This window comes from Ranitomeya variabilis, chromosome 1, assembly GCF_051348905.1.
Source record: "Ranitomeya variabilis isolate aRanVar5 chromosome 1, aRanVar5.hap1, whole genome shotgun sequence".
In the NCBI taxonomy this organism is placed as follows: domain Eukaryota; kingdom Metazoa; phylum Chordata; class Amphibia; order Anura; family Dendrobatidae; genus Ranitomeya; species Ranitomeya variabilis.
In genome coordinates this window covers 467,510,476-467,538,066 of record NC_135232.1, presented here as the reverse complement: position 1 = coordinate 467,538,066, position 27,591 = coordinate 467,510,476, and the positions used below count along the sequence as shown (strand labels likewise).

Below are 27,591 nucleotides of genomic sequence, written 5' to 3'. Positions count from 1 at the left end.
ATCACACTTTTCTGAATGCAGCAATAACACATATGTGTATTTAAAAAAAAATGTAATATTTTTATTTTCAAAACGAAGGTAATTAGAATATAAACTTTTAATTGTTTTCCTATTGTTTTATTTTATTTTTTTAAGTTTTCACTGTTATTGTTAGCCCCCTTATTAGACTTGAAGCTGTGTTTGTCCGATCGCTTGCTCAATATACAGCCATCACTCCATATAGCAAAAATTGCGGTTTCCTTTGAAAATTGGCGACAGGCAGGGCTTCAACGGCACTCCATAATGACAGGCATTTGGGTCATCCTCTAACCCCCAGCTGTCATGACAACCCATCGGCATTCACATCAAGGGTGCTCCAATTGGCGGAGAGAATGATGCGAAAGCATACCGGCGCGTGTTAAATGCCGCAGTCAGAGATTGATTATGGCATTTAATGGCTTAACAATCATGGGTGGAGTACTTCTCTGTTATGATCCGGTGGTAGGATCACCAAACTGACCTGATAGGTAAACCTGAATAGTAGGACAAGCTCTGGGAATGTGGAACTATACCGACCGCAATCCTGATTCTATCCACACACCCTAAAGGCAGCCGTGGAGCGTTACCTAAAACCCTAGACGCCTCTTCACAGCCTGAGAAACTAGCTACCCCTAGAGAGAAAGCAAAGCCTCACTTGCCTCAGAGAAATAACCCCAAAGTTTTAGACAGCCCCCCACAAATAATAACGGTGAGTTAAGGGGAAAATACAAACGTAGGAATGAAAAACAAGTTTAAGCAAATGAGGCCCGCTAACACTAAATAGACAGAAGATAGCAGGGATCTGTGCGGTCGGTACAAAACTATCAAAAACTATCCACGCAGAAAGTACAATAACCCCCACACCGACTCACGATGTGAGGGGCGCACTTCTGCTCCCCAGAGCTACCAGCAAGCGAAAAATCACATATATGCAAGCTGGACTGAACACATCATATACTGAGAAACATATTCAAGGAAACAATGAGCAAAAAGAACTAGCAAGACTTAGCTTCTCAGAAATAGACAGGTCACCAGGAAAATCCAGGAGAGGTCAGAACCAGTACTGAATACAACGACAGCAGGCAACAAATAAAGGTCCAGGTGGAGTTAAATAGGAACCAGCATAGCAGGAAATGAGGCAGCTGAGCCCAGCTCCAGACCCGCAGTATCGCTAAAGGCCACCAGAGGGAACCCAGGCGGAATTCACAACTGTACCCCCCCTTGAGGAGGGGTCACCGAACCCTCACCAGAGCCCCCAGGCCGATCAGGACGAGCCGAATGAAAGGCACGAACCAAATCGGCTGCATGGACATCAGAGGCGACAACCCAGGAATTATCCTCCTGACCATAGCCCTTCCATTTAACTAAGTACTGAAGCTTCCGTCTCGAAACACGAGAATCCAAGATCTTCTCCACCACATACTCTAATTCTCCCTCAACCAAGACCGGAGCAGGAGGGTCAACAGAAGGAACCACAGGCACCACATATCTCCGCAACAATGACCTATGGAACACATTGTGAATGGCAAATGATGCTGGGAGGTCCAAACGAAATGACACAGGGTTGAGGATTTCCAAAATCTTATAAGGACCGATGAAACGAGGCTTGAACTTAGGAGAGGAAACCTTCATCGGAACATAACGAGAAGACAACCATACCAAATCCCCCACACAAAGTCGGGGACCCACACAGCGACGGCGGTTAGCAAAGCGCTGAGCCTTCTCTTGTGACAACGTCATATTGTCCACCACATGGTTCCAAATCTGCTGCAACCTACCCACCACAGAATCCACCCCAGGTCAGTCAGAAGGCTCAACCTGACCTGAGGAAAAACGAGGATGAAAACCAGAATTGCAACAAAAAGGCGAAACCAAAGTAGCAGAACTAGCCCGATTATTGAGGGCGAACTCAGCCAATGGCAAAAAAGTCACCCAATCATCCTGATCCGCAGAAACAAAACATCTCAGATAAGTCTCCAATGTCTGATTAGTTCGTTCGGTTTGGCCATTCGTCTGAGGATGGAAGGCCGATGAAAAAGATAATTCAATGCCCATCTTAGCACAAAAGGACCGCCAAAATCTGGACACAAACTGGGATCCTCTGTCAGACACAATATTCTCAGGAATACCAAGCAAACAAACCACATTCTGAAAAAACAGTGGAACCAAATCGGAGGAAGAAGGCAGCTTAGGCAAGGGCACCAAATGGACCATTTTAGAAAAACTATCACAAACCACCCAGATAACAGACATCTTCTGAGAGACTGGAAGATCCGAAATAAAATCCATGGAAATATGCGTCCAGGGCCTCTGCGGGACAGGCAAAGGCAAAAGCAGTCCACTGGCACGAGAACAGCAAGGCTTGGCCCGAGCACAAATCCCACAGGACTGCACAAAGGAACGCACATCCCGCGACAAGGAAGGCCACCAAAAGGACCTAGCCACCAAATCCCTGGTACCAAAAATCCCAGGATGACCCGCCAACACCGAAGAATGAACCTCGGAAATGACTCTACTGGTCCATCTATCCGGGACAAACAGTCTCTCCGGTGGACAACGGTCAGGTCTATTGGCCTGAAATTCCTGCAGTACCCGTCGTAAATCAGGGGAGATGGCAGACAAAATCACCCCCTCTCTGAGGACACCAGCCGGTTCAGAAACTCCCGGAGAGTCAGGCACAAAGCTCCTAGAAAGAGCATCAGCCTTCACGTTCTTCGAACCCGGAAGGTATGAAACCACGAAATTGAAACGGGAGAAAAACAGCGACCATCGAGCCTGTCTAGGATTTAGCCGTTTAGCAGACTCGAGATAAGTCAAATTCTTGTGATCCGTCAAGACCACCACACGATGTTTAGCTCCCTCTAGCCAATGTCGCCACTCCTCAAATGCCCATTTCATTGCCAACAACTCCCGATTACCAACATCATAATTCCGCTCGGCAGGCGAAAACTTTCTTGAAAATAAAGCACATGGCCTCATCACAGAGCCATCAGAGCTTCTCTGTGACAAGACAGCCCCAGCTCCAATCTCAGAAGCATCAACCTCGACCTGGAAGGGCAGAGAGACATCCAGCTGACGCAAGACAGGAGCCGAAGAGAACCAACGTTTGAGCTCCTGAAAAGCCTCCACGGCCGCAGGAGACCAATTCGTCACATCAGAACCCTTCTTGGTCAAATCCGTCAAAGGCTTAACCACACTGGAAAAATTAGTGATGAAGCGACGGTAAAAATTAGCAAAACCCAAAAACTTCTGAAGACTCTTTACCGATGTAGGTTGAGTCCAGTCATAAATTACCTGGACCTTGACTGGATCCATCTCAATGGTAGAAGGAGAAAAAATAAAGCCCAAAAAGGAAACCTTCTGGACTCCGAAGAGACATTTAGAGCCCTTCACAAACAAGGCATTGGCTCGCAGGACCTGAAATACCATCCTGACCTGCTTCACATGAGACTCCCAATCATCAGAAAAGACCAAAATATCATCCAGGTACACAATCATAAACCTTTCCAGATATTCTCGGAAGATGTCGTGCATGAAGGACTGGAACACAGAAGGGGCATTAGAAAGCCCAAAAGGCATCACCAAGTACTCAAAATGGTCTTCGGGCATATTGAATGCTGTTTTCCATTCATCGCCCTGCTTTATACGCACAAGATTATACGCTCCACGAAGATCTATCTTGGTGAACCAACTGGCCCCCCTAATCCGAGCAAACAGATCGGACAACAGTGGCAAAGGATACTGAAATTTGACCGTGATGTTATTTAGAAGGCGATAATCTATACAGGGTCTCAGAGAACCATCCTTCTTGGCCACAAAAAAGAACCCCGCACCCAAAGGGGACGAGGATGGGCGAATATGCCCCTTCTCCAAAGACTCCTTGATATAACTCAGCATAGTGGCATGTTCTGGTACAGACAAATTAAAAAGTCGTCCCTTAGGGAACTTACTACCAGGAATCAAATTTATGGCGCAATCACAATCCCTATGAGGAGGTAGGGCACTGGACTTGGGCTCATCAAATACATCCTGGTAGTCCGACAAAAATTCAGGGACTTCAGAAGGAGTAGAAGAAGCAATAGACACCAAAGGAGCATCGCCATGAATCCCCTGGCAACCCCAACTTGACACAGACATTGCTTTCCAATCCAGGACTGGATTATGAGCCTGCAGCCATGGCAGACCTAACACGACAACATCATGCAAATTATGTAACACAAGAAAGCGAATCACCTCCTGATGTGCAGGAGTCATGCACATGGTCACTTGAGCCCAGTACTGAGGTTTATTCTTGGCCAATGGCGTGGCATCAATTCCCTTCAGTGGAATAGGGAATTGCAAAGGCTCCAAGATAAAACCAAAGCGCCTGGCAAAAGACAAATCCATCAAATTCAGGGCAGCACCTGAATCCACAAAAGCCATAACTGAGTAGGATGACAGAGAGCAAATCAAAGTAACAGACAAAATGAATTTCGGCTGTACAGTACCGATGGTGACAGACTTAGCAAAGTTTTTTATGCGCTTAGAACAATCTGAGATAACATGAGCAGAATCACCACAGTAAAAGCACAACCCATTCTGACGTCTGTGATTTTGCCGTTCAATTCTGGTCAGAATCCTGTCACATTGCATAGACTCAGGCTTCTGCTCAGAAAATACCGCCAGATGGTGCACTGGTTTGCGCTCCCGTAAGCGCCGATCAATCTGAATGGCCAAAGACATTGACTCATTCAGACCCGTAGGCGTGGGGAACCCCACCATAACATCCTTAATGGCTTCAGAAAGACCCTTTCTGAAAATCGCTGCCAGGGCACACTCATTCCATTGAGTGAGCACAGACCATTTCCTAAACTTCTGACAGAAAACCTCTGCTTCATCCTGACCCTGGGAGAGAGCCAGCAAAACCTTTTCTGCTTGGTCTACCAGATTAGGTTCCTCATAAAGCACTCCAAGCGCCAGAAAAAACGCATCAACATTTTGCAATGCAGGATCTCCCGGCGCCAGAGAGAATGCCCAATCTTGAGGGTCACCACGCAACAAAGAAATAATAATTTTAACTTGCTGAACCGGATCACCAGAGGAACGAGGTCTCAGAGAAAGGAATAATTTGCAATTATTTTTAAAGTTCAAAAACCTAGATCTGTCTCCGGAGAACAGCTCAGGAATAGGTATCTTAGGCTCTGACATAGGACTGCGGACTACATAATCCTGAATGCCTTGTACCCTAGCAGTGAGATGATCCACACTAGAAGACAGACTCTGAAGGTCCATAGCTGCAGCTGAATTCTGAACCACCCAGAGATTAAGGGGAGGAGAGAGGCTAGACACACTGCAGAGGAAAAAAACAATGAACTCAGGATTTCTCTTATCCCTCTTTTGTGATGCATTAACTCTTTATGGGCCTGCTGTACTGTTATGATCCGGTGGTAGGATCACCAAACTGACCTGATAGGTAAACCTGAATAGTAGGACAAGCTCCGGGAATGTGGAACTATACCGACCGCAATCCTGATTCTATCCACACACACTAAAGGCAGCCGTGGAGCGTTACCTAAAAACCTAGACGCCTCTTCACAGCCTGAGAAACTAGCTACCCCTAGAGAGAAAGCAAAGCCTCACTTGCCTCAGAGAAATAACCCCAAAGTTTTAGACAGCCCCCCACAAATAATAACGGTGAGTTAAGGGGAAAATACAAACGTAGGAATGAAAAACAGGTTTAAGCAAATGAGGCCCGCTAACACTAAATAGACAGAAGATAGCAGGGATCTGTGCGGTCGGTACAAAACTATCAAAAACTATCCACGCAGAAAGTACAAGAACCCCCACACCGACTCACGATGTGAGGGGCACACTTCTGCTCCCCAGAGCTACCAGCAAGCGAAAAATCACATATAAGCAAGCTGGACTGAACACATCATATACTGAGAAACATATTCAAGGAAACAATGAGCAAAAAGAACTAGCAAGACTTAGCTTCTCAGAAATAGACAGGTCACCAGGAAAATCCAGGAGAGGTCAGAACCAGTACTGAATACAACGACAGCAGGCAACAAATAAAGGTCCAGGTGGAGTTAAATAGGAACCAGCATAGCAGGAAATGAGGCAGCTGAGCCCAGCTCCAGACCCGCAGTATCGCTAAAGGCCACCAGAGGGAACCCAGACGGAATTCACAACACTTCTCCATCCGCGATTGTTAGCGGCAGGTGCTGGCTATAATACACAGTTATCACCTACTCGCTCCATACACCGGCTTTTGACTATCACCATACATGTACAGAAGATGTCATGAAGGGGTTTAAATTGTAACAGCTAATACAAAAAAATAAGTGATGAGAAATGGTACTTGCTCATTGGCATTGACTTAAAACTCTAGACAAGGCATTGTGTGATAGCAAAAGGAATATAAATATTTTGTTTACATCACTTGATACTATTCTAATGAGAATAAATAGGAATTTTATTATGCTGTGGAATGTGTGTGTACCAACTAGAATATACTGTAAAGATATTTTAGCTTTCAAGATAAGCTACTGGTTGACAGATTGGATAAGATCAATTTCACGACAGCTGCTAATAATGACAATACCGAAGCGCTAGAAGGTAATATTGCTTATTAAGTGTGGATCATGATTCGGCTTTTTCTCAGTTTGCACTAATAATCGAAGATTCAATACATCATGGCAGAAATGCCATGACAGACACATTAAAAGTACCATACCTTTTCTCCAGTCGTTTCAGTTTTTGCTGAAATTTCTCTTCATTGAATGATGTGTTTAAAGCTCGATGGAGACGCTGTTTTTTGAAGAAAAAAAAATAAGAGGAAGACAAAAAAAGAAACCATAAATCTGTGTTGCTCAATAACAAATAACTATTGTAAATTAGATTTTTTTTGCAGTGTAGATTTCTAGAATTTCTAGCATATTCTAATATTCAAAATATAATGCTTAAATAAATCTCTCAAGTAACAAGAAATTAAATATTCCAGAAATGTCAGCCAAGTTAAATATTAACATTTAATGTTTGATGCTTCTTCAACATCCAATGTGCCGCTCAACCTCTCCATAGCATTCTGTGGCAACTACAATGCAAGGAGTTATCCAAATGAGTCTTTGGGCCCAACTCATCAAGACCTGTGTTGTTCAAACTGTTCTTGATGATGGGACATGACAGAGACAGATGTTTCTGATTCATGAAGAGGTCCACGCCTCTTCATAAATCTGGAGCATCTGACGAGTGGCACGTGCCTCCGTGTGCTAAGCAAGAAAGTACTCCAGGGAGGTGAAACAGATTTCTTACACTAGGATTCCAAAAATTTCTAAATTCCGTGTTGCACCTAAATTTTACAACGTTTCAAATCTTTTACGCCAGAATTCTGCCATGAAAGCTTTGTTGAATCAGGTACTTTGTCTGTAGCTGCTTTGTACAGACAAAGGACCTTTTGTATTTTGTTTTAACATTTATGGTACTTTTTCAGAGCACATGGATTTAAAGGTACAATGAATCTAAAATTTGGGCAAATACTAGTGTTGAGCATTCCGATACCGCAAGTATCGGGTATCGGCCGATATTTGCTGTATCGGAATTCCGATACCGAGATCCGATACTTTTGTGGTATCGGGAATCGGAATCGGAAATTCCCAGTGTATGGTTCCCAGGGTCTGAAGGAGAGAAAACTCTCCTTCAGGCCCTGGGATCCATATCCATGTAAAAAATAAAGAATTAAAATAAAAAATAGGGATATACTCACCCTCGGACGCGCCCTGGTAGTAACCGGCAGCCTTCTTTGCTTAAAATGAGCGCGTTCAGCACCTTCCATGATGTCACGGCTTCTGATTGGTCGCGTGCCGCTCATGTGACCGCCACGCGACCAATCACAAGCCGCGACATCATCCCTCAGGTCCTAAATTCCCTTCTAGGAATTTAGGACCTGAGGGATGACGTCACGGCTTGTGATTGGTCGCGTGGCGGTCACATGAGCGGCATGCGACCAATCAGAAGCCGTGACGTCATGGAAGGTACTGAACGCGCTCATTTTAAGCAAAGAAGGCTGCCGGTTCACAGCGGTAAGGTCCAGGCTGCGTCGGAGAGGTGAGTATATCAATATTTTTTATTTTAATTCTTTATTTTACACATTAATATGGATCCCAGGGCCTGAAGGAGAGTTTCCTCTCCTTCAGACCCTGGGAACCATCAGGGATACCTTCCGATACTTGAGTCCCATTGACTTGTATTGGTATCGGGTATCGGTATCGGATCAGATCCGATACTTTGCTGGTATCGGCCGATACGTTCCAATACCGATACTTTCAAGTATCGGACGGTATCGCTCAACACTAGCAAATACAAGAACAGTTATCAAAAGTATTTAATTGACAAGGTGGTAGAAGTAGCCTACTAAATATTCCCATACACATTGGGTAAATGTAGGCAGAACTCTTTAGAATCTCAAAATATAACACTTTTTTATTACTTATGGTTTTTGCAAAATGTTGATGTAAACGAGACAAGCAAAGAAGATGTTAGAGTGAAGAATGATATGTTGTATGTCCAGTAACCTGTACATAATTTATCACAACACTTTTTTGATAAATGTTGTTCATTTTGCACAATTTTTATTGTCTCAGAAAATAATTCATCTGATAACAATGATTATAAATCCCCCAGAATCTACATTTTTAACCTGCTTTCTAAGGCCAGATTTGAAGGGATTGTGAATACCCAATTTTATTCATTGTATACTCTTGTAGGGGACTTGAACTCTATAAAAATCTTATCTGTGACAGAGATTTTAACTATTTTGTTTTATATTAAAACAATTATACTAAAGGGGGCCCATGACATGACCAAGTGGTTGATTCACAATTCCAGCTCTATTAGTTACCATCCTCCAACCCCTATCCTTGTGATTATAAAAGAAACACTCACATCAATGTTTTTATCCTCTTAATATATTGCAGTTGTAATTTTATATAGCACTGTGTACTTGCAATTGCTCTTGTTGCCCTTCTACCCAGTAAATTCTTCTTTTCTCTGTTCTACATAGAAACAGGAAGTCACTTCTCCCTGCAGGAGTAATCCTCTTTTTCAACTCCTGACCCAGCTGCTCGACTCCTCCCCGTGCCAGGCATTTTTGCAGTGATGACTTGTGCAGGGAAAAGAGACTTCCTGTTTCTACACAGAGCTTAGAAGGATTCAGCTAGTCAGTTTTTAATTTTGTGATGTCATATACTTAATGGAAGAGAGAAGAATCCACTGCATAGAAAGGCAAAATGAGCAATTGTAACTACGCAGTTCTTTATAATATGACTGCAGTATATTAAGAGGATACAAATTTTGATTGGAGTGCTCCTTTAACAGCCTTTCAATGAGCACTACCTGTATTGAACCCTCATCCCTGCATGCACTGATATTACAGGAGCCAAGAGCTCACACACTGTAAGTGTGCATAGACAGACGCTGTTCTCCTGTCTGCACTAACACTGTGTGAGTATTTTTTAAGGCCAGCATATATTTCAAAGCTAAAACTAAGACATATTTTAATTTTTGCTTTTCAGTTTGAAAAAAAAGTCCCTTTAAAGGGAACCTATCACCCCGTTTTTTTCGGTATGAGATAAAAATACTATTAAATAGGGCCTGAGCTGTGCATTACAATAGTGTAGTTTGTGGACCCCGATTCCCCACCTATGCTGCCGAAATACGTTACCAAAGTAGTCATTTTCGCCTGTCAATCAGGCTGGTCAGGTCGGATGGGCGTGGCTTCTTCCCCCAGATATTGCGTAGTTTTCCGTTGGTGGCGTAGTGGTGTGCGCATGTCCAACGTCCCCAATCCTGCACGGGGGGGTGAAAATAGCAGCGATGTCCGTTATTCCATTGGTGGTCGGTGGGCGCGGCCATCTTCCTTTGGCCGCGCGTGCGCAGAAGCGGCGCTCTGCTGGCCGCGGCTTCAGGAAAATGGCCGCGGGATGCCGCGCGTGGCCAGATGGAGATCGCGGCGGCCATTTTCCTGAAGCCGCGGCCAGCAGAGCGCCGCTTCTGCGCACGCGCGGCCAAAGGAAGATGGCCGCGCCCACCGACCACCAATGGAATAACGGACATCGCTGCTATTTTCACCCCCCCGTGCAGGATTGGGGACCTTGGACATGCGCACACCACTACGCCACCAACGGAAAACTACGCAATATCTGGGGGAAGAAGCCACGCCCATCCGACCTGACCAGCCTGATTGACAGGCGAAAATGACTACTTTGGTAACGTATTTCGGCAGCATAGGTGGGGAATCGGGGTCCACAAACTACACTATTGTAATGCACAGCTCAGGCCCTATTTAACAGTATTTTTATCTCATACCGAAAAAAACGGGGTGATAGGTTCCCTTTAAGTGAAAAATTCTCCAGGTACAGTCTATAGGTTACAATTATTTTTTAGCTTTGTATTTTGAAGTATAGACAATTGATATTCAACAGGATATTTCTTGTATGAGTGATAAGTTTATACATACCTGACTAGTATGAAGCCAATATTTTAATTTTGATTTCTTTTTAATTCTTGGCAAGACCAATCTAAAAACAATATGTTCTCCAATGGTTGTAAGAATAGACACTCCAATTCCTATACAGAGCATGACAAATAGCCCAGAGAAGTGTTTGATGCCCATTTGCAGAGTCTAGAAAAATAAAAAGTGTGAAAAATCAATTAACATAATAATTATAGCGCTGCATTATTTTGAGCAGCTGGACAGAATTTATCTTGCTTGAAAATGAAAATGCTGAAGCCAAAGGCTTTTAACGTACAGTAGACGAAATATCAAAAAGGCTTATATTTCCCAAGATAAATCACTGTGTGAAAGTACTAAATCTATACATAATCTATTCCGAAGAAATATGCTTTATATTCATATACTGCAACATCAACTAAAATAAAACTTCCCTAATTCTATGGAACAAAGTGAACTATGAATCAATTGAAAACTAGCTCAAGCAACCAGCCAAACATATAGCTAATGAAGTATGCATATTAGAAAGGTGCAAATCTTTACAAATTCAAATGCACTGGCTTTGCCAAATTATCTGACCATAAGAGCTTTCACCCTACAGGAGAGAGAAAGAAGACCTGCTGATCTAAAGAGCGTACATTCTACAGGGGAGAGAGAGAAAGAGAGAGACTATCCACTGACCATAAGATTTAACAGTCCACAGGAGAGAGAGGAAGAGAGAGAGAGGGAGACCCTCGCTGATCATAAGCGCTTACACTCTGCAGGTGAGAAAGAGGACCCTGCTGACCATAAAAGCTTACACTCTACAGGAGAGAGCGGACCTGCTGACTATAAGAGCTTGCACTCAACAGGAGAGAGAGGACCCTGCTGACCATTAGGGCTTACACTACACAGCTGAGAGAGAGGACCCTGCTGACCATAAGAGCTTACACTCTAAAGTAGATAGAGGACCCTGCTTACCATAAGAGCTTACACTCTACAGGAGAGAGAGGACCCTGCTGACCATATGAGCATACACTCTACAGGAGAGAGAGAAGACCCTGCTGACCATAAGAGCATATACTCTACAGGAGAGAGAGGACCTGCTGACCATAAAAGCTTATACTACAGGAGAGAGAGAACCCTGCTGACCACAAGAGCTCATACTTTACAGGAGAGAGAGGACCCTGCTGACCATAAGAGGATATGCTCTACAGGAGAGAGAGGACCCTGCTGACCATAAGAGCTTACACTCCACAGGAGAGAGGACCAGCTGAGCATAAGAGCTTAGACTCCACAGGAGAGTGAGACCTGCAAAAACAGCAAATAGAATCTCAGAGTGTTTGAATTTGTGGGAAACATGAATTCCAGAAAATTCATCTTCCGTGGATCAAACCACTAATCTCTAATGCTTACTATTTTATGTATATTGTGTGTTTCCTATAATAGACTTGGAGTACAGAATCTGAAGTATATTCTAAAAAATTTTTTTTAAATGTATTACATAGCATAACTACAACTAGTACAACAAATACATAAAAAGCAAACAGTTAAAGGCAATGGCACACGGTGTTGGTGAACTACAAATCCACAAAATTAGTAGCAGGTATGGGAATCAAGATAAACAGATAATAACAGTTGGAGCTAACAGTGGTGGCATTTCCCTGTAAATTGCGAGGTAAAGTTCAAGAGTAGACCATGAAATTACTGTATATAGATCCTAAAATCCTAAAATCCCACATGGGAAAATGCCAAATGTTTATAATAAGGGCTCTCCAGTACTGAACCCCTTAGTGACAGAGCCAATTTGGTACTTAATGACCGAGCCAATTTTTACAATTCTGACCACTGTCACTTTATGAGGTTATAACTCTGGAATGCTTTAATGGATCCCACTGATTCTGAGATTGTTTTTTGTGACATATTGTACTTCATGTTAGTGGTAACTAGGGTTGAGCGACTTTCATTTTTTTAAGATCGAGTAGGGTTTTGGGAAACCCGATTTTGTCCAGAGTCGAGTCGAGTGCAGTCGGCCGATTATCGCTAAAAGTCGGGGATCGACCGAAACACGAAACCCAATGCAAGTCAATGGGGAAGCATAGTCGGCAGTGAGTGGAGGCCAGGAAAACACCTACAGTGCCCATTTTAATGCCAAAAACATCCATTCTTGTTTCTGAAGCTTGCCAATCTTAATTAACTGTATAATAATAGTTGGGCATAGGGAATTGGGGGAAAGTTGTGGGGGGAGTAGGGCTGGCTCAAGTTTTTCGTGGGCCCAGGAAATGCGGACTACGTCACGGCGGTGTTGCAGGGAAAGGTAAGTATTTAAAAGTTGCAAGTGCTGTGATCCTGAGCAAGCAGGGGGGGGCCCACTCGTTCGCATTGCCACTGGCACAGGGCCCCTCAAAGTACGGCGGTGTGTTTGCATGGCGGGGGTGCCTCCCACCAGCAGCGACACTTTTGCGTACTCTGAGGGGCCCTGTGCCAGTGACGTCGCCAACGAGTATGCCCCCCCACCTGATGAAGGAACCTGCACTTTCATCTGCACCTTCCTCTTTGTCCCTGTGTAAGGTGGTATAACATGCGGGAAGGGGAACCTTACTTTCAGCAGGGTCAGATTCTGGCTGTGTAGAGTACAAGGGGAATGTAGTGGTCTAGGTCAATGTACCAGCAGACTCATTTAGCAGTGGCTGGGCAATGGGCAGGATGAGGAGGAAACAGATATAGGGCCAAAGAATAAAGTAGGCTACATGCAGTTCAAAATTGGTAACAGGACTAAACAGGCGGCATTGCTTTGTTCAGTGGAGTAGCAAACCCAAGAGCAGCAGACACTGTTTCAAGGGCCTAACCACACTAGTAGGCCAAATGCAGTTTAATATCTGATAGTATAGGGCGAAAGCCAGAATGTGGAAGCTCAGCTTTGTTCAGTTGAGGACAACACCAGGGAGGGGCAGACACCTTTAGTAGGCCGGAAAAGCCTATTGCATTTTTTAAAATGGTAATTTGGAGCAGAAGGTTGAAGCTCAGCTTTATTTAGTTGAGGGCAACACCAGGGAGGGGCAGAAGCCGTTAGTAGGCCCTAACCACCCTTTTTTTTTTTTAAAACCACTTAATGAGAGCCGGAAGGTTGAAGCTCAGCTTTATTTAGTTGAGGACAACACCAGGCAGGGGCACACAGACAGACACCTTTAGTAGGCCGGAAAAGCCTATTGCATTTTTTAAAATGGTAATTTGGAGCAGAAGGTTGAAGCTCAGCTTTATTTAGTTGAGGGCAACACCAGGGAGGGGCAGAAGCCGTTAGTAGGCCCTAACCACCCTTTTTTTTTTTTAAAACCACTTAATGAGAGCCGGAAGGTTGAAGCTCAGCTTTATTTAGTTGAGGACAACACCAGGCAGGGGCACACAGACAGACACCTTTAGTAGGCCAGAAAAGCCTATTGCATTTTTTAAAATGGTAATTTGGAGCAGAAGGTTGAAGCTCAGCTTTATTTAGTTGAGGGCAACACCAGGGAGGGGCAGAAGCCGTTAGTAGGCCCTAACCACCATTTTTTTTTTTTAAAACCACTTAATGAGAGCCGGAAGGTTGAAGCTCAGCTTTATTTAGTTGAGGACAACACCAGGCAGGGGCACACAGACAGACACCTTTAGTAGGCCGGAAAAGCCTATTGCATTTTTTAAAATGGTAATTTGGAGCAGAAGGTTGAAGCTCAGCTTTATTTAGTTGAGGGCAACACCAGGGAGGGGCAGAAGCCGTTAGTAGGCCCTAACCACCCTTTTTTTTTTTTAAAACCACTTAATGAGAGCCGGAAGGTTGAAGCTCAGCTTTATTTAGTTGAGGACAACACCAGGCAGGGGCACACAGACAGACACCTTTAGTAGGCCGGAAAAGCCTATTGCATTTTTTAAAATGGTAATTTGGAGCAGAAGGTTGAAGCTCAGCTTTATTTAGTTGAGGACAACACCAGGCAGGGGCACACAGACAGACACCTTTAGTAGGCCGGAAAAGCCTATTGCATTTTTTAAAATGGTAATTTGGAGCAGAAGGTTGAAGCTCAGCTTTATTTAGTTGAGGGCAACACCAGGGAGGGGCAGAAGCCGTTAGTAGGCCCTAACCACCATTTTTTTTTTTTAAAACCACTTAATGAGAGCCGGAAGGTTGAAGCTCAGCTTTATTTAGTTGAGGGCAACACCAGGGAGGGGCAGAAGCCGTTAGTAGGCCCTAACCAAAGTTGAAGGCCAAATGCAGTTTAATTTCTGATACTATAGGCCGAAAGCCAGAAGGTGGAAGCTCCGATTTAGACAGTGGAGGACAATTTGAATTAGGGACTGCAGACAGACTTAGTAGGCTGTCCCCTGTGGACCATGCATCCACCACATTAACCCATTGCGCCGTAATGGACACGTAATCTTCCGTGGCCATGCCTACAGGTCCATGCGTCTGTTGTCAGGTGCACCTTTGTACTCACAGATTGCCAGAGTGCATGGACAATGCGGTCTTCTACATGCTGGTGGAGGGTTGGGATGGCTTTTCTCGCAAAAGAAGTGTCGACTGGTTAGCTTGTAGCGTGGTACAGCGTAGTCCATCATGGCCTTATTAATAGTAAATAAAATATATAACTAGGCTCTATGAACTTTTAAATAGGTTCCAGGTGTACACGGGCAGCATTGGTGTGGTCAGTGGAGGAGTATTGCAAGTAGGGGCTGCAGACAGGCTATCAAAGGCCTAAAATAACAAACAGTAGGCAGTCATGGCAGTTTTACATCGGTTACATGGATACACAGGCAGGCACTCCAGGCAGCATTGTGGTCAGTGGAGGAGTATTGCAAGTAGGGGCCGCAGACAGGCTATCAAAGGCCTAAAATAACAAACAATAGGCTCATTGCAGTTTTACAGCGGTTACATGGATAGACGGGCAGGCAGCTTGGTGGTGAGTGGAGGAGTATTTAAAGTAGGGACCGCAGACAGGCTATCAAAGGCCTAACATAAGAAAATGGGCTGGCTGTAGGCACTTTATAATTGGTTCCAGGGGTACACGGGCAGCAGTGGTCTGGTCAGTGGAGGACTAGTGGAAGGAGGGACCGCAGACAGGCTTCAAAGGCCTAACATAAAAAAATGGGCTGGCTGTAGGCACTTTATAATTGGTTCCAGGGGTACACGGGCAGCAGTGGTCTGGTCAGTGGAGGACTAGTGGAAGGAGGGACCGCAGACAGGCTTCAAAGGCCTAAAATAACAAACAATAGGCTCATGGCAGTTTTACAGCGGTTACATGGATACACGGGCAGGCAGCTTGGTGGTCAGTGGAGGAGTATTTAAAGTAGGGACCGCAGACAGGCTTCAAAGGCCTAACATAAGAAAATGGGCTGGCTGTAGGCACTTTATAATTGGTTCCAGGGGTACACGGGCAGCAGTGGTCTGGTCAGTGGAGGACTAGTGGAAGGAGGGACCGCAGACAGGCTTCAAAGGCCTAACATAAAAAAATGGGCTGGCTGTAGGCACTTTATAATTGGTTCCAGGGGTACACGGGCAGCAGTGGTCTGGTCAGTGGAGGACTAGTGGAAGGAGGGACCGCAGACAGGCTTCAAAGGCCTAAAATAACAAACAATAGGCTCATGGCAGTTTTACAGCGGTTACATGGATACACGGGCAGGCAGCTTGGTGGTCAGTGGAGGAGTATTTAAAGTAGGGACCGCAGACAGGCTTCAAAGGCCTAACATAAGAAAATGGGCTGGCTGTAGGCACTTTATAATTGGTTCCAGGGGTACACGGGCAGCAGTGGTCTGGTCAGTGGAGGACTAGTGGAAGGAGGGACCGCAGACAGGCTTCAAAGGCCTAACATAAAAAAATGGGCTGGCTGTAGGCACTTTATAATTGGTTCCAGGGGTACACGGGCAGCAGTGGTCTGGTCAGTGGAGGACTAGTGGAAGGAGGGACCGCAGACAGGCTTCAAAGGCCTAAAATAACAAACAATAGGCTCATGGCAGTTTTACAGCGGTTACATGGATACACGGGCAGGCAGCTTGGTGGTCAGTGGAGGAGTATTTAAAGTAGGGACCGCAGACAGGCTTCAAAGGCCTAACATAAGAAAATGGGCTGGCTGTAGGCACTTTATAATTGGTTCCAGGGGTACACGGGCAGCAGTGGTCTGGTCAGTGGAGGACTAGTGGAAGGAGGGACCGCAGACAGGCTTCAAAGGCCTAAAATAACAAACAATAGGCTCATGGCAGTTTTACAGCGGTTACATGGATACACGGGCAGGCAGCTTGGTGGTCAGTGGAGGAGTATTTAAAGTAGGGACCGCAGACAGGCTTTAAAGGCCTAACATAAGAAAATGGGCTGGCTGTAGGCACTTTATAATTGGTTCCAGGGGTACACGGGCAGCAGTGGTCTGGTCAGTGGAGGACTAGTGGAAGGAGGGACCGCAGACAGGCTTCAAAGGCCTAACATAAAAAAATGGGCTGGCTGTAGGCACTTTATAATTGGTTCCAGGGGTACACGGGCAGCAGTGGTCTGGCCAGTGGAGGACTAGTGGAAGGAGGGACCGCAGACAGGCTTCAAAGGCCTAACATAAAAAAATGGGCTGGCTGTAGGCACTTTATAATTGGTTCCAGGGGTACACGGGCAGCAGTGGTCTGGTCAGTGGAGGACTAGTGGAAGGAGGGACCGCAGACAGGCTTCAAAAGCCTAAAATAACAAACAATAGGCTCATGGCAGTTTTACAGCGGTTACATGGATACACGGGCAGGCAGCTTGGTGGTCAGTGGAGGAGTATTTAAAGTAGGGACCGCAGACAGGCTTCAAAGGCCTAACATAACAAACAATAGGCTCATGGCAGTTTTACAGCGGTTACATGGATACACGGGCAGGCAGCTTGGTGGTCAGTGGAGGAGTATTTAAATTAGGGACCGCAGACAGGCTTCAAAGGCCTAACATAAGAAAATGGGCTGGCTGTAGGCACTTTATAATTGGTTCCAGGGGTACACGGGCAGCAGTGGTCTGGTCAGTGGAGGACTAGTGGAAGGAGGGACCGCAGACAGGCTTCAAAGGCCTAACATAAAAAAATGGGCTGGCTGTAGGCACTTTATAATTGGTTCCAGGGGTACACGGGCAGCAGTGGTCTGGCCAGTGGAGGACTAGTGGAAGGAGGGACCGCAGACAGGCTTCAAAGGCCTAACATAAAAAAATGGGCTGGCTGTAGGCACTTTATAATTGGTTCCAGGGGTACACGGGCAGCAGTGGTCTGGTCAGTGGAGGACTAGTGGAAGGAGGGACCGCAGACAGGCTATCAAAGGCCTAAAATAACAAACAATAGGCTCATGGCAGTTTTACAGCGGTTACATGGATACACGGGCAGGCAGCTTGGTGGTCAGTGGAGGAGTAGTGCAAGGAGTGTCTGTCCCAGTACTCCCAAAATATAAATAGATGTTAATGTCTCGCAAAACAACCAAAACAAAAAAAAAGGTGGCATACTTAGGTACAGGGGTGGGCTCATCTGCTGAGTTTCTGACATAGTAATTTGGCAGTAACTATTTAATGGTGCCAATATAGGACACAGACACAGACTACTTTAAGTTGCATCGTAGATGTCTACAAATTTGTATTGTCAGTGCCAGACATTGAATGATGTCAGCGAATAGACTAAAGATTGGTGGAGCTGTGCAACATAATTTTGCATGTGGTAGAGCACATTTTGAGCTGGGGTAGGGGGGAACTCTCTAGAGGCCGGCGGGACCGCCCCAGGGCCCCTCATGTTACAACGGTGTGTCTGACGTTGGGTGCGCACCACCACCGCCAGAGACACTACATTGTACTATGATGGACCCAGTAGCAATGCCGTCAACCAAAAGCGAGCACACCCACCTCTTCAGACAAACAGCAGTCTCACGGGTGCTTGCGCCAAGTCGCGATACCACGGCCCCGTGTGGGGAGTTTGGCCATTTAGGGAGGTGTAAACATGTCGTATGCTGTACAATCAGCTGCAGCAAATTAGACATTAGAAAAGTAATTCACAGGCAAGAGCCTTTCATAGGAAAGCTAGGTGTCGGCCGGGCAAGGTGGGGCAAAAGATTTTGAAATCCAGTTGTGGTTCATTTTAATGAATGTTAGATCGTCAACATTTTGGGTAGCCAGACGAGTCCTTTTTTCGGTTAATATTGAACCTGCAGCACTGAATACTCTTTCTGATAGGACACTTGCTGCCGGGCAAGCAAGCTCCTGCAATGCATATTCTGCCAATTCTGGCCAGGTGTCTAATTTGGAGGCCCAGTAATCAAATGGGAATGACGGTTGAGGGAGAACATCGATAAGGGATGAAAAATAGTTAGTAACCATACTGGACAAATGTTGTCTCCTGTCACTTTCAATTGATGCAGCAGTACCTGTCCTGTCTGCGGTCATAGCAAAATCACTCCACAACCTGGTCAGAAAACCCCTCTGTCCAACGCCACTTCTGATGTGTGCACCCCTAACACTCCTAGTCTGCTGCCCCCTGGAGCTCGTGTGAGAACGATCACGTGCGCTGTGTGCTGGGAATGCCTGAAGCAAACGGTCAACAAGAGTTGATTGTTTGGTTGCTAATATTAGTTCCAAGTTCTCATGTGGCATAATATTTTGCAATTTGCCTTTATAGCGTGGATCAAGGAGGCAGGCCAACCAGTAATCGTCATCGTTCATCATTTTCGTAATGCGTGTGTCCCTTTTTAGGATACGTAAGGCATAATCCGCCATGTGGGCCAAAGTTCCAGTTGTAAAATCTCCGGTTGTGATTGGTTGAGGGGCAGTTGCAGGCAAATCTACGTCACTTGTGTCCCTCAAAAAACCAGAACCCGGCCGTGACACGCAACCAATTTCCTGTGCCCCCGGGAAAGGTTCGGCATTAAAAATATACTCATCCCCATCATCCTCCTCGTCCTCCACCTCCTCTTCGCCCGCTACCTCGTCCTGTACACTGCCCTGACCAGACAATGGCTGACTGTCATCAAGGCTTTCCTCTTCCTCTGGTGCAGACGCCTGCTCCTTTATGTGCGTCAAACTTTGCATCAGCAGACGCATTAGGGGGATGCTCATGCTTATTACGGTGTTGTCTGCACTAACCAGCCGTGTGCATTCCTCAAAACACTGAAGGACTTGACACATGTCTTGTATCTTAGACCACTGCACACCTGACAACTCCATGTCTGCCATCCTACTGCCTGCCCGTGTATCCTCCCACAAATAAATAACAGCACGCCTCTGTTCGCACAGTCTCTGAAGCATGTGCAGTGTTGAGTTCCACCTTGTTGCAACGTCTATGATTAGGCGATGCTGGGGAAGGTTCAAAGACCGCTGATAGGTCTGCATACGGCTGGCGTGTACAGGCGAACGTCGGATATGTGAGCAAAGTGCACGCACTTTGAGGAGCAGGTCGGAGAACCCAGGATAAGTTTTCAATAAGCACTGCACCACCAGGTTTAAGGTGTGAGCCAGGCAAGGAATGTGTTTCAGTTGGGAAAGGGAGATGGCAGCCATGAAATTCCTTCCGTTATTACTCACTACCTTGCCTGCCTCAAGATCTACTGTGCCCAGCCACGACTGCGTTTCTTGTTGCAAGAACTCGGACAGAACTTCCGCGGTGTGTCTGTTGTCGCCCAAGCACTTCATAGCCAATACAGCCTGCTGACGCTTGGCAGTAGCTGGCCCATAATGGGACAACTGGTGTGCAACAGTGTCATCTGCCGATGGAGTGGTTGGCAGACTGCGTTCTGTGGAAGAGCTGTAGCTTCTGCAGGAGGACGAGGAGGAGGAGGAGGAGGGGGTGCGAACGCCTACAGCCAACTGTTTCCAAGCCCGTTGGCTAGGCACAACTGTCCCTAAATTGATGTCGCCTGTGGACCCTGCATCCACCACATTCACCCAGTGTGCCGTGATGGACACATAACGTCCCTGGCCATGCCTACTGGTCCATGCATCTGTAGTCAGGTGCACCTTTGTACTCACAGATTGCCTGAGTGCATGGACGATGCGCTGTTTAACATGCTGGTGCAGGGCTGGGATGGCTTTTCTGGAAAAAAAGTGTCGACTGGGTAGCTCGTATCGTGGTTCAGCGTACTCCATCAGGGCTTTAAAAGCTTCGCTTTCAACTAACCGGTAGGGCATCATCTCTAACGAGATTAGTCTAGCTATGTGGGCGTTAAAACACTGTGTACGCGGATGCGAGGATAAGTACTTCCTTTTTCTAACCAGAGTCTCATGTAGGGTGAGCTGGACTGGAGAGCTGGAGATCGTGGAACTTTCGGGTGTGCCGGTGTACATGGCAGACTGAGAGACGGTTGGAGACGGTATTGTTTCCGCCGGTGCCCTAGATGCAATATTTCCTCCTACAAAACTGGTGATTCCCTGACCCTGACTGCTTTTGGCTGGCAAAGAAACCTGCACAGATACTGCCGGTGGTGCGGAAAATGGTGGCCTTACAGTGACGGAAGGGATGTTGCGTTGCTGACTAGCTTCATTGGCCGAGGGTGCTACAACCTTGAGGGACGTTTGGTAGTTAGTCCAGGCTTGAAAATGCATGGTGGTTAAGTGTCTATGCATGCAACTAGTATTTAGACTTTTCAGATTCTGACCTCTGCTTAAGCTAGTTGAACATTTTTGACAGATGACTTTGCGCTGATCAGTTGGATGTTGTTTAAAAAAATGCCAGACTGCACTCTTCCTAGACTCGGATCCCTTTTCAGGGATTGCAGACTGAGCTTTAACCGGATGGCAACGCTGTGCTCCAACAGGTTTTGGCTTTGACACGCGTTTTGGGCCAGATACGGGCCCGGCAGATGGAACCTGTTGCGATGTTGATGCCTGCTGCGGCCCCTCCTCCACCTCCGCTTCTGAACTACTGCCGCCTGCACCCTGTTCCCCCAATGGCTGCCAATCGGGGTCAATAACTGGGTCATCTATTACCTCCTCTTCGAGCTCGTGTGCAACTTCGTCTGTGTCACTGTGTCGGTCGGTGGTATAGCGTTCGTGGCGGGGCAACATAGTCTCATCAGGGTCTGATTGTGGATCTGTACCCTGAGAGGGCAATGTGGTGGTCTGAGTCAAAGGAGCAGCATAGTACTCTGGCTGTGGCTGTGCATCAGTGCACTCCATGTCAGAATATACTTGTAATGGGCATGGCCTGTTAAATGTTTCACTTTCTAAGCCAGGGACGGTATGTGTAAAGAGCTCCATGGAGTGACCCGTTGTGTCGCCTGCTGCATCCTTCTCTCTTGTTGTAGTTTTTGCTGAGGAGGACAAGGAAGCAACTTGTCCCTGACCGTGAACATCCACAAGCGACGCGCTGCTTTTACATTTACCAGTTTCGGAAGAGGAGGCAAAAGAGCTAGAGGCTGAGTCTGCAATGTAAGCCAAAACTTGCTGTTGCTGCTCCGCCTTTAAAAGCGGTTTTCCTACTCCCAGAAAAGAGAGCGTTCGAGGCCTTGTGTAGCCTGACGACGAAACTGGCTCCACAGCTCCAGACTTAGGTGGAATATTTTTATCCCCACGACCACCTGATGCTCCACTACCACTACCATCATTACCAGCTGACAATGAACGCCCACGACGACCTCTTGCACCAGACTTCCTCATTGTTTTAAAATCTTAACCAAAGTAACTTTATTTGTTGCTGTCAAACAACTTACACGGTGAGCTATAACTTCAGTATGATTTCAATATCCCTTAACAGGTTGGTGAGACCACAAGGAAAATCAGGCACAATGTTACACACTCTGTTTTCTGTGGCACAAAATCACAGAGATGACACACACGCAGGACTGTCACTCAAGCACTAATGTCAATATTAATCTCCCACCTAATTTATTTATTTTTTTTTCTCAGGGAGACTTTAGAAACCAAATAATATTAAAAAAAAAAAAAAAAAAAAAGGCTTTCTATGGCCCACAATTAGAGAGAGAGAGGTGGCACACCCAGGAGTCAAGACTGGCGCACAAGCTGAAAGGGCAATATTACTCTCCCACTGTTTTTTTAAGTTTTTTTTTTATTTCAGGGAGACTTTAGAAACCAAATAATATTAAAAAAAAAAAAAAAAAAATAGGCTTTCTATAGCCCACTGAATGAGAGAGAGAGGTGGCACACCCAGGAGTCAAGACTGGCACACAAGCTGAAAGGGCAATATTACTCTCCCACTGTTTTTTTATGTTTTTTTTTTTTTTTTTCAGGGAGACTTTAGAAACCAAATAATAAGAAAAAAAATAAATAAATAAATAGGCTTTCTATAGGCCACTGAATGAGAGATAGCACACACAGCAGTGGCACACAAGCCCTGACTGAGGCCAATATTTTTCTCCCACTGATTGATGTAGTGTTTTTGTGTTGAGGTAGATTTTAGAACACAAATCAAGGAAAAAAAAAAAAATGCTTTCTATGGCCCACTGAATGAGAGGGAGAGAGGTGGCACACCCAGGAGTCAAGACTGGCACACAAGCTGAAAGGGCAATATTACTCTCCCACTGTTTTTTTAGGTATTTTTTTTTTTTCAGGGAGACTTTAGAAACCAAATAATATTAAAAAAAAAAAATAAAAAAATAGGCTTGCTATAGCCCACTGAATGAGAGATAGCACACACAGCAGTGGCACACAAGCCCTGACTGAGGCCAATATTTTTCTCCCACTGATTGATGTAGTGTTTTTGTGTTGAGGTAGAATTTAGAACACAAATCACGGAAAAAATAAATAGGCTTTCTATGGCCCACTCAGTGAGAGATGGCACACACAGGGATGGCACTGTAGCAGAAATGCCAATCTTAATCTCCCACAAAAAAAACAAAAAAAAAAACAGGGACTGTCCTACAATTACTATCTCCCTGCAGTAATGTAAGCCAGGTATGGCAGGCAGCAATAGGAGTGGACTGATGCACAAATTAAATAAAAAGTGTGGACAAACAAAAAAGATAGCTGTGCAGAAAGGAAGGAACAAGAGGATATGTGCTTTGAAAAAAGCAGTTGGTTTCCACAGTGGCGTACACACAGCAATACAGCTATCACGGAGCCTTCTAGGGCAGCCCAATGAGCTACAGCGCTGAGGGGAAAAAAAAATAAAAATAGCTTCCACAGTCCCTGCACACCGAAGGTGGTGTTGGACAGTGGAAATCGCTGCAGCACAAGCGGTTTGGTGGTTAGTGGACCCTGCCTAACGCTCTCCCTGCTTCTGACGAAGCGGCAGCAACCTGTCCCTAAGCTCAGATCAGCAGCAGTAAGATGGCGGTCGGCGGGAACGCCCCTTTATAGCCCCTGTGACGCCGCAGACAGCAAGCCAATCACTGCAATGCCCTTCTCTAAGATGGTGGGGACCAGGATCTATGTCATCACGCTGCCCACACTCTGCGTTCACCTTCATTGGCTGAGAAATGGCGCTTTTCGCGTCATTGAAACGCGACTTTGGCGCGAAAGTCGCGTACCGCATGGCCGACAAGCACAGGGGTCGGATCGGGTTTCATGAGACGCCGACTTAGCCAAAAGTCGGCGACTTTTGAAAATGATCGACCCGTTTCGCTCAACCCTAGTTAGGAAGTTATAAGGGTTAAAAGTTGACCAGCGATTTCTTATTTTTACAACAAAATTTTTTTTAGGGACCACCTAACATTTAAAGTCACTTTGAGGGGTGTACATGACAGAAAATACCCAAACTTGACACCATTCTAAAAACTACACCTCTCAAGGTGCTCAAAAGCACATTCAAGAAGTTTATTAACCCTTGACGTGCTTCACAGCAACTGAAGCAATGTGGAAGGAAAAAATGAACATTTAACTTTTTCTTGCAAACATTTTACTTCAGAACCAATTTTTTTATTTTCACAAAGGTAAAAAGAAAAAATGAACCACAAAATTTGTTGTGCAATTTCTCTTGAATACGCTGATACCCCATATGTGGGGGTAAACCACTGTTTGGGCACATGGCAAGGCTTGGAAGAGAAGGAGCGCCGTTTGACTTTTTCAATGCAGAATTGGCTGGAATCATGTCGCGTTTGGAGAGCCCCTGATGTGCCTAAACAGTAGACACCCCCCACAAGTGACACCATTTTGGAAACTAGACCCTTTAAGGAACTTGTTTAGATGTGTGGTGAGCACTTTAAACCCCCAGGTGCTTCAAAGAAGTTTATAACGTAGAGACGTGAAAATAAAAAATAGCATTTTTTTCAACAAAAATGATCTTTTTGCCCCCAAATTTTTATTTTACAAGGGTAACAGGAGAAATTGGACCCCAAAATTTGTTGTCCAATTTGTTGTGAGAACGCTGATACCCTATATGTGGGGGGGAACCACTGTTTGGGCACACATCAGGGCTCGGAAGGGAAGTAGTGACTTTTAAAATGCAGACTTTGATGGAATGGTCTGCAGATGTCATGTTGCATTTTCAGAGCCCCTTACGCACCTAAACAGTAAAACCCCCCACAAGTGACCCTATTTTGGAAACTAGACCCCCCAAGGAACTTATCTAGATATGTGGTGAGCATTTTGAGCTCCCAAGTGCTTCATAGAAGTTTGACGCAGAGCCATGAAAATAAAAAAATCATTTTTTTCCCCACAAAAATGATTTTTTTAGCCTTCAATTTTTTTTATTTTTGCAAGGGTAACAGGAGAAACTGGACCCCAAAAGTTGTTATCCAATCAGTCCTGAGTACGCTTTTACCCCATATGTGGGGGTAAACCAGTGTTTGGGCGCACGGCAGAGCTCAGAAGGGAGGGAGCACCAATTGACTTTTTGAACGCAAAATTGGCTGTCGCGTTTGGCGACCCCCTGATGTACCTAAACAGTGGAAACCCCCCAATTCTAACTCCAACTATAATCCCAACACACCCCTAACGCTAATCCCAACCCAATCCATAACCCTAATCAAAACCCTAACCCAAAAACACCCCTAACCCTAATCCCAACTCTAACCCTAATCAAATCCCTAAGCCCAACACACCCCTAATCATAATCTCAACCCTAACCTCAAACCTAACCCCAACCCTAGCCTTAACACTAATCCCAAACCTTACCCTAATCCCAAACGTAACCCTAATGCCAACCTTAACCCCTTCATGACCCAGCCTATTTTGGCCTTAATGACCTTGCCGTTTTTTGCAATTCTGACCAGTGTCCCTTTATGAGGTAATAACTCCGGAACGCTTCAACGGATCCTAGCGATTCTGAGATTGTTTTTTCGTGACATATTGGGCTTCATGTTAGTGGTAAATTTAGGTCGATAATTTCTGAGTTTATTTGTGAAAAAAACTGAAATTTGGCAAAAATTTTGAAAATTTCACAATTTTCACATTTTGAATTTTTATTCTGTTAAACCAGAGTTATGTGACACAAAATAGTTAATAAATAACATTTCCCACATGTCTACTTTACATGAGCACAATTTTGGAAACAATTTTTTTTTTTGCTAGGAAGTTATAAGGGTTAAAATTTGACCAGTGATTTCTCATTTTTACAACAAAATTTACAAAACCATTTTTTTAGGGACCACCTCACATTTGAAGTCAGTTTGAGGGTTCTATATGGCTGAAAATACCCAAAAGTGACACCATTCTAAAAACTGCACCCCTCAAGGTGCTCAAAACCACATTCAAGAAGTTTATTAACCCTTCAGGTGTTTCACAGCAGCAGAAGCAACATGGAAGTAAAAAATGAACATTTAACTTTTTAGTCACAAAAATGATCTTTTAGCAACAATTTTTTTATTTTCCCAAGGGTAAAAGGAGAAACTGGACAATGGACGTTGTTGTGCAATTTGTCCTGAGTACGCTGATACCTCATATGTTGGGGTAAACCACTGTTTGGGCGCACGGCAGGGCTCGGAAGGGAAGGAGCGCCATTTGACTTTTTGAATGAAAAATTGGCTCCAATCTTTAGCGGACACCATGTCGCGTTTGGAGAGCCCCCGTGTGCCTAAACATTGGAGCTCCCCCACAAATGACCCCATTTTGGAAACTAGACCCCCCAAGGAACTTATCTAGAAGCATAGTGAGCACTTTAAACCACCAGGTGCTTCACAAATTGTTCCGTAAAAATGAAAAAGTACTTTTTTTTCACAAAAAAATTATTTTAGCCTCAATTTTTTCATTTTCACATGGGCAACAGGATAAAATGGATCCTAAAATTTGTTGTGAAATTTCTCCTGAGTACACCGATACCTCATATGTGGGGGTAAACCACTGTTTGGGTGCACGGCAAGGCTCGGAAGGGGAGGCGTGCCATTTGACTTTTTGAATGGAAAATTAGCTCCAATCGTTAGCGGACACCATGTCGCGTTTGGAGAGCCCCTGTGTGCCTAAACATTAGAGCTCCCCTACAAGTGACCCCATTTTGGAAACTAGACCCCCCAAGGAACTTATCTAGATGCATAGTGAGCACTTATAACCCCCAGGTGCTTCACAGAAGTTTATAACGCAGAGCCGTGAAAATAAAAAATAATTTTTCTTTCCTCAAAAATGATTTTTAGCCCAGAATTTTTTATTTTCCCAAGAGTAATAGGAGAAATTGGACCCCAAATGTTGTTGTCCAGTTTGTCCTGAGTACGATGATACCCATATGTGGGGGTAAACCACTGTTTGGGTGCACGGCAGGGCTCGGAAGGGAAGGCACGCCATTTGGCTTTTTGAATGGAAAATTAGCTCCAATCATTAGCGGACACCATATCGCGTTTGGAGAGCCCCTGTGTGCCTAAACATTGGAGCTCCCCAACAATTGACCCCATTTTGGAAACTAGACCTCCCAAGGAACTAATCTAGATGTGTGGTGAGCACTTTGAACCCCCAAGTGCTTCACAGAAGTTTATAACGCAGAGCCATGAAAATAAAAAATAATTTTTCTTTTCTCAAAAATGATTTTTTAGCCCACAATTTTTTATTTTCCCAAGGGTAACAGGAGAAATTGGACCCCAAAAGTTGTTGTCCAGTTTCTCCTGAGTATGCTGATACCCCATATGTGGGGGTAAACCACTGTTTGGGCATATGCCGGGGCTCAGAATGGAAGTAGTGACGTTTTGGAATGCAGACTTTGATGGAATGGTCTGCGGGCATCATGTTACGTGTGCAGAGCCCCTGATATGCCTAAACAGTAGAAACCCCCACAATTGAC

General features: G+C 45.1%; 1 protein-coding gene across 1 annotated transcript in view; it reads right to left on the bottom strand.

Annotated features, from left to right (window-relative positions):
* Positions 1 to 27,591, bottom strand: part of GRIN3A (glutamate ionotropic receptor NMDA type subunit 3A) — an 816,603-nt gene that overhangs the window by 35,716 nt on the left and 753,296 nt on the right. The window contains exons 8-9 of the mRNA XM_077250531.1: positions 10,517 to 10,681; positions 6,737 to 6,810 (exon numbers count right to left, since the gene is read on the bottom strand). Of these exons, the coding sequence (XP_077106646.1) occupies positions 6,737 to 6,810; positions 10,517 to 10,681 (239 nt within the window). The remainder of the gene's footprint in view (positions 1 to 6,736; positions 6,811 to 10,516; positions 10,682 to 27,591) is intronic.